Raw genomic sequence first — 7,636 nt, forward strand, 5'->3', positions numbered from 1 at the left:
CTGAGGAGCACAATGGCCTCAATAAGTATGAAAAAGGAGAAGTCTGGAACCATCAGGACTCTTCCTAGAGTTGGCCATCCAGCCAAACTGAGTATCCTGGCAAGCAGGGAAGGGTTAGGGAAGTGACCAACAATTTAGTGGGCACCTAGCAGAGCTTTAAAAGTCCTCCACTGAGACGGGAGGACCACCTGGAAGGAAGACCATTTCAATCAGGCATTTATGGTAGAGTGTCCAGACAGAAGACACTCTTGAGTGGAAATATGCATATGGCATCCTCCTTGGAGTTTGAGAACATGAGGAGAAAGATTCTCTGGTGTGACGAGGCAAAAATTGAACTCGTTGGGCAAATTCCAGGTGCTATGTCTGGTGAAGACCAGGCACTACTCCTCTCCTGGATAAGACCATCCCTATGGTGAAACATGGCGGTGGCATCATCATGATATGGGGATGTTCCTCAGTGGCGGGAACAGGGATATTGGCCTCGGTTTCATTTTTTGCCATTATCGCGCTTATTTCCATTTAAATAAATAAAGATTCTTACTAATAAAGATTTTGCTTTGAACTTGTCCTTGCTAGCCAGAGGTGTTTCACTTCCTCACCCTAAAACTGTATTTTTGTGTATTTTTGATATACTTTGAAATTATTTTAAAGTTTAAAAAGCCAGAGCACCTTTTATGCCAGACGAGGCTGTGGAGTTTGGGGTCAGACTGCCTTGGGAAGGCCTCATTTCTAGACGTTTTGGAGGCCTTCACCCCCTCCATCCGAACTGTGCATTACAAACATAACCGTAGCTGCGTTTGTCCAAAATGTATAAGGTTCTGCAGCTTTAGCTTACTTCATAGAACAATTCAGGCAATAGTGTGAGGCACGGTCAAGTGATTCCACAATCCAAATATCTTCATTTTAAAGGCTTTATTAAAATTCAAAGGAAAGAGTTCACATGAAAATAGAGGAAAAAAAATGATATTACAAAGAAAAGCAAATGAAAGTTCTGTTTAAGACTTACACTACTTATCTTGCTTCATCTCTCTCTATAGCCACACTTTCACATGTTCCTATGTTCTTTAAAGGTTGCAGAAGGATCAGGAGACGATCAGAAAACTTCCAGCCAAAGTTCTGTTTGTAAGTTAATCTAACAGTCCACAGTTCTAGCAGAGAAACAATTTCCTAACTGGCTTAATTAACACTAAAAATGATACCATCATTTAAGTAACTATGAGAAACTGATATCCTATTGAAATTAGCAGACACTTATGCAACTTTTGCATGAACTATAACTTTCTAAGATTGTCTCTTACAGTTGAAAGTTTAGATTGACTCTGCAATTTTCAACAACGAGACCTTCCTACCATTGCAAAAACAAAAAATGGTGCCATGGGGAAATGAAACGTGAATTTCTTCACTTGAAATGAATGCCAAAACTAAGAATTAATGATAGAAATGGATTGTCTTGCATACAAACGCTGCAATGAATACAAAATATACCAAAGAAAAAAGCCACAGGAAGCATGAACAGAATATACTGCATAAGAAAGCCAGCTCATACCAGGAAAAAGCAGGATGAACAAATTACTGATAAAGCCGCAATCTGCACTCACTTTCAATTCTTATCTCTGGATGTGAACCTCACTCTACCCTTCCTGCCCTCCTGGCATCTCAAACTTCACGAAGAAGACTCAGAAGACATCCCACGTTATGGGGTGATGGTGCGGTCAGCCAGGCAGATTGTTACACTTGAGTTTGCACCGATATAAAACCCCGGATAGAGCGGCTCTGTAAAGAAGGTGTTGAACTTGTGCAGGAGGACCATTCTGTCTGAGATGCTATAAAATGACAGCGAGCCAGCAGGATAGTCCAGATACACGCCGATTCGGTGACTGCAAGGGTCACGGATTTCAGTTTTCATTTTATTGTGACATGCGGAATTGACAGAATCAGAGCAGGACATACTCCAGGACTTCTCGTTGCTCCCGAGGAGACACTCTTGACTCTCTCCTTTCCTTGCTATTTCTTTATATGCCACCCCAATTTCAATCCAGTCTCCACTCCACTCGACCTCCCAGTAACAGCAGGTATCGCTCAGAGCCTCTTGGCACAGAACTTGTTCCCAGAAGTCAAACCTGTCGAGATGATCAGGATGCGGGTTCTCAGTCTCCTCATATGTCACTTTGGTGTTTCCATCAGACAGGGAAAGTCGTCTGTGTGCCGTGTTAGGGTCCATGGTGAGCAGGCGGGAGTCTGAAGGTAGAAAAGAGAAAACGAGTCAGGAAATCTGCTCTCCTCAAACGCAACAAATTTGAGCCTACACAGTAACAGAACATCAGACACAACAAATTTAATTCAATACACAATTTCTTGTCTTGTCTTTTGTCATTGTCTACAGCATTTTTCACTTTCTCTTTACAACCCTAGCTTGTATTTTTGACTACTCATGATGATTGCAAAGCCTGTCTGTCCATCTGCAGACAAAACAGTTTACGAGATTTCCGACTTCTGGTCCTATTTTTCCCTTTGCCCTCATGGCCGGCCACTTTGATTTCTTTTCTTTTTCATAATACGTACAGCCACTGCCATCTCGTAGTGGCATTAGTCCAACTCCTTTTCACTCTCTGTCCTTTGTTTAGTATTTACAATCTTCCGGTCATTTAATTTTACTTTTAGATATTTGATTTTTTGGCTTCATTTTGTGATTTAAAAATATGGATTACAGATTACCGCTAAGTTATTAAAGGTTTTGTTACAGTTTACATTTTTTGGTGCATTAATTATCGTTATCATGGACCAATTTACTTGAAATTTGGCTCATTTATTCCTCAAAGACATTTTTCAGAAAAACCTAATTTTCATTGGAATATCTCAAATAATGAATGCTGTGCATATTTTCAAAATTTCTAAAACTCCTCATGACTTGAAATAGAACAAAACCAATATCAAAATCAAATTCCTTGGCTTCAGAAACTCCTGAATAGCCACCGAGATGTCCAAAAACATCCCCAGAAGATCCACAAAAAATAAATTAAAAGCACCAATCATAGCAACAACGAGTGATTCATTCTCCTGGATTCCTTTGCTTACCAAGATGTCTGCCTTCTTTGTCGATTCTGTGTTGACCCCTTACCTCCACATGAACAAAAACTAACATTCTGAATATTTAAACTTCACATAACAAAGAGCAAACTCACATTTTATAAACCCATTTCTAATTTTCAGATTCCACTGGATGACAGGTGGAATGATGGCCTCTGCGGAGACAAAGAGAAAAGCAGAATGAGAGCCTCCAATAATTGAGCAGGATGACTTCAACTTTCACCTCATGGCCTCAATGGCCTCTCTGGGCAGGTCACATGGAGACACCTATAAGCCTATAGCCTATAAGGCTCTCTGGTGCTGCAGACCCCCAGCCTCTTATCATTTCCAGTCTGTTGTTCAGCATGGCCACATCTTTCCTCATTGTCTTTTCTGGTACCTCACCTTGAATACTAATGTTGGGTTTGTCTCCGTCTCCGTCTTTGGAGGCTCCCTCCGAAGAATGATGTGGAGAACGTGGACCCTGTAATCAAAAATGAGAATTGAAATGATGCCCATGAGCTTTGAATCAATTGTGGTGGTCTTCACCACCGAGAAGCTGAGTTAAAACTGATATGATTTGAGCCAGGAACGCATCTAATTAATCCACAGTTTGATTTCTTGAATGGCGAGTTTGTTTAAAAACACTTAATTCTGGTTAAATTGACCTGATTTGACGCAGTGGCAAGAGAGACTAACATTCCACCCTGGATTTGTTCCTGCTTGGAACAATACATCATACTGAGCACACAGAATAAACTTAAATATACATTTAATTAAGTTATGTTGTACTAGAAAATGAATGAATTGACTGATTGATAAATCATTTGACTAACTAAAGTCAAGTTGTCTGGTCACTAAATTTAAATGTGTTCAGACTGAGCCATTTCTGAAAACAGATTTCATCTGGAATTTCTTCTCATTAAGTATAAATAGATGATGCTGTCTAAGTCCTGACTGTGGCTGATTTGTCGACTTTAGTAATTTCACGTCACGTACCCTTACCGCCCTTCTGTCATGTGTGGACAGGAGAGAGGACTCAGCCTGACTTCTCTCTGCAGTCTCTTCCATTGTCGTGGCTCTTCTCCATCCCCACCTATTTTGCTTTCTCCTCTTCTTCTTTGATTTCGTGTTCTGTGTCTGAATCAGCATGGAAGGAAAAAGAATCACAGCCATAAGATGTAGTGAGAAGAAATGTGACTGCAGTCAGGAATGTTTGAAAGAGGAGAACAAAAGAGGAATTAGGATGAAGACGGGAGGACATGGGAGATGTTGCAGTGTTACACCTTGCATAAGGAAAGGCTGATTGAGAAACAAGGATAACCAGGTGAGGAAATATCAACTGAAGCTAAAGTCGAAAACCAGAGATTTGTCTGATCGTCCTCTGCTCCTGAACCGCTAATCAAAAAATTTAGGTACTGAGACATAAAGTGAATGGTAAGGAACCAGGGAATCTAATGCACTTGAACTAAACAAGCATGCAAAAAAGTTTGATTTTCACTGGTTTTTGCAGAGTTGGATAATGACATGTCTGATTTTTTCCATTTTTTTCTATTGTCACATTGATAATTTTACTTACGGTATTTTGGAGACGATCTCTGTAGCAGATGAATCCACATTCTAACAAAGGCAACCCAACATTCAAAAATGAAATGGCTCAATTATTTGATTAACAACTGAAATTATTATTATTAAAAAATTAGTACAACTATGATGCAACACTCCAGAAAACACAAACACCTACGAATAGTAAGACGTTTTTAAAACACAGAGAATCATAACAAAAGCAGAATGAAGTGAGAACGAAATAGTGGCAAAATATGAAAAGCAAGTATCGTGATCAATACCAAGGCCAGGAAGATGGATGTGTCCACTAATTGTGTTTAACAGTAACCTGCTCCTCATTTCTTTTGATAGCTAATCAACATGCTGCCTGACAGCACCGGTGGCTGTGTGGATGTTTTCCAGGCTTGGCGAGTTCATCCACAATCTCAGCATTTCTTTTGCCTTTTCCCAGTCTGTCGTAGAACGACTGCAGAGAGACGAGCCTCTCTTCTGTTTATCCAGTCTAAAACACCCGCTTTCCTTCTTTGGTCCTGATCACAATGTCTGCACCGTGCCTTCAACTGTGTGCTCATTGGCTGTCAACTGAGCCCACTCATGTAAAATGCATTCACAAAATACCAAAAACGAAGACAGGCCTCCCAGATTTAGGCCCAGACTTAAAGTCTACTGTTCAAAAAGGGTTTCCTCCGACTTTAAAGTAGGCTTTGGCCTACACAGGCACAAAAGTGGCCAGTCTTGCAACAAAATACCACTTTATCGTCAAAAAATGCCAGGATCAATTAAAGACAGAGGAAGAAACATTCAAAAAGACTTTGCAAAATTAATCATTTGCTATAAGAAATAAAGAAATAGGTAAATATATAAATAATGAGGAAATAAAGCTATGCCTAAAAATTATATATATTAAATCCATAATCGAAAATGAAAAACAGCAGAAGAAAATCCACAAAGCATAGTTGTTATAGTTAAATTCTCCAAAAGTACAATTCCAATCTGGAGGAATGGACCTTCTGCCTGTGATTTTATAAGCATAATGTGGACCTCCAGGTGCATGTTACGGTGGCCCCACCCCCTGAAGCTCAGATTTAAAGGGGCACAAAAAATAACAAATAAAAAAATATTCAACATGTAAAACACAAAATATATAACAACACATAAAAATACCACTTGGAAAGGTAATTTATATTAGCCAAGGATATGACTGAAAAAACTATAAAACCCACTACCAGGACTGAGACAAGGTCAAACCTACTTGGCTGTCATGGAGTGCTATGACTGAAGTACCTGGGACGTCACAGTACCCAGCTTGTGGTCATTGGACACGCACATTGCCGGTCTATGATTCGATAAGATTGTGTAAATGAACACTACAACTCCAAGGCAAAATAGGTAGGAGGCCTCCAAAAACAAGTCAGGGAGCAAAACAGAATCCTACATGGTCTTCCCAAAAGTGGTTCACCTGAACTTCAGCCAAGCCCCTATGGCAGCCTGCTGGCTTCAATTGGAGAAGGCCCAAAAATATGGAATTGACCAAACAACTGCAAATATCAAAATGATATAACTAAACCCAAGAAGATTAGGGATAACCATAAACTCTTCCTTCCATTAAAAAGACAATATTTTATATGTCAAGGATCTTTTCAATGAAACAGAAAAATACAAAGAAAGTCTCACAAGCAGTTTCCTAAAAATCAATCCACAGCAAACAAACTCCCAGTTTGACATTCAAAAATCACAATCCTTAAAACAACGTGAGATATAATCAAAAATCCAGAAAATCCAACACAGAAAATATAATACTCACTCAAACTCCTGATTCCCAACTCCTGAGCCTTCTCGGCCACTTTTAAATAGCCTGACGTGGGGCTCAGCAGTGGTGATGTCAGAGTGACCCCTTCTCTATTGGCTCCACCCACAAAATCAAGGACAGTAAGTACATTGAAAGTGACAATACACAATTATAAAATCACACGTGAAAGCCACAAAAACAACATAAAGATAAAAAATAATAACAACTGATCAGCATTACTATAATTAACTGAGGACTAATAATAATAATAATAATAACCCGGAACAACCAATAGACTTCGTGGCCTCCATGCCCAATCCTCTCCTCCTTACCTGTCTCGCAGCTGTCTCCTCCTCAGGTGTTGCCGTGTCATGGCTCTTATGTTCGTTAGCAGCACACAGTAAGCAGACGCAGGTCTTGTCAGTCCTACATATCATTTCCAGGTCTTTCTGGTGTTTCCAGCAGAGTTTCTCTCTGAGGTCTCCAATCCCTTCTTCCCATTTATTTTCCTTCAGATCTTTAGACGTCTTGTGCGTTTGGATCGCAACCCTGCAGGACAAGGCCTCAAAGTTCAGGGAGCTCTTGCTTGCTCTCGGTTTTTGACAAGTTAAGATAAAACAGGTTGCATAATCTGTGCTTATATAATTTGGAAACAAACGATCTTCATCCATCACTTCTCCTAATTTTTCTAGGAGGTTTGAAAGTAAGGCATTTCTATGAAGTTTTAGCCGTGAAGGAAACTCCATTCTACACTGAGGACATCTGTAGGCCTCCTCTGTATCCAGTTGATCCCAGTGGTCATTTATGCAAATCATACAGAAGTTGTGTCCACATGGGAGGCTGACCGGCTCACTCAGGACATCCAGACACAACAAGCAGGAGTAGCGATCCAAAAACAAGGATGGTTTAGCTGCTGCCATCGTGAGTGGAATGCCTGCCTGATAGCACGAGGACAGTCGCTGAAGAATGGAAAGTGAAACTGCTTTGGATTTGCTCTGTGAATGCCAACTGACTTAAATCATCAATGTACCACCATGTTGGCTGGAGTCCCAGAGAGATGGGCCTACACAGGCCTCAGCAGTAAACTCATGTCTCTCCATGTCTCCATGTATAGCTGATACCTTCACGTATATTTCACTGTAAAATATCCCCTTTCTGTTTTGTTATACATAAGCCTATTGCTTTGCACCAGTTCATCATAAGACGGTCCAAATG

The 7,636-nt window shown here is 40.2% G+C and overlaps 1 protein-coding gene across 2 annotated transcripts; it reads right to left on the minus strand.

Moving 5' to 3' along the window:
- Positions 1–697: 697 nt before the first annotated feature.
- LOC114661669 (tripartite motif-containing protein 65-like) lies at positions 698–7,636 on the minus strand. Of its 2 annotated transcripts, none has more exons than XM_028814832.2 (5): positions 6,754–7,636; positions 4,072–4,206; positions 3,472–3,550; positions 3,183–3,242; positions 698–2,238 (listed from the first exon to the last, which is right to left on the minus strand). In XM_028814832.2, exons 1-5 carry the CDS (start codon positions 7,339–7,341, stop codon positions 1,694–1,696), a joined length of 1,407 nt encoding a protein of 468 aa, XP_028670665.2. In that variant the 5' UTR covers positions 7,342–7,636; the 3' UTR covers positions 698–1,693. The 2 variants fall into 2 exon arrangements, with proteins under 2 accessions (XP_028670665.2, XP_028670664.2); XM_028814831.2 differs by having other exon boundaries at positions 4,066–4,206.

Source organism: Erpetoichthys calabaricus, chromosome 12 (genome assembly GCF_900747795.2).
Source record: "Erpetoichthys calabaricus chromosome 12, fErpCal1.3, whole genome shotgun sequence".
Classification (NCBI taxonomy): Eukaryota; Metazoa; Chordata; class Cladistia; order Polypteriformes; family Polypteridae; genus Erpetoichthys; species Erpetoichthys calabaricus.

Bases quoted from the DNA above. Each gene is read 5' to 3' on its own strand.
- LOC114661669 (XM_028814831.2), bottom strand. From the start codon at position 7,341: ATGGCAGCAGCTAAACCATCCTTGTTTTTGGATCGCTACTCCTGCTTG. The intron at 3,243-3,471 runs GTGAGGTACCAG...TTGTCTCCGCAG, and splicing joins ACCCAACATTAGTATTCAAG to AGGCCATCATTCCACCTGTC. The intron at 2,239-3,182 runs GTGAGTTTGCTC...TTCTACCTTCAG, and splicing joins TAGAAATGGGTTTATAAAAT to ACTCCCGCCTGCTCACCATG.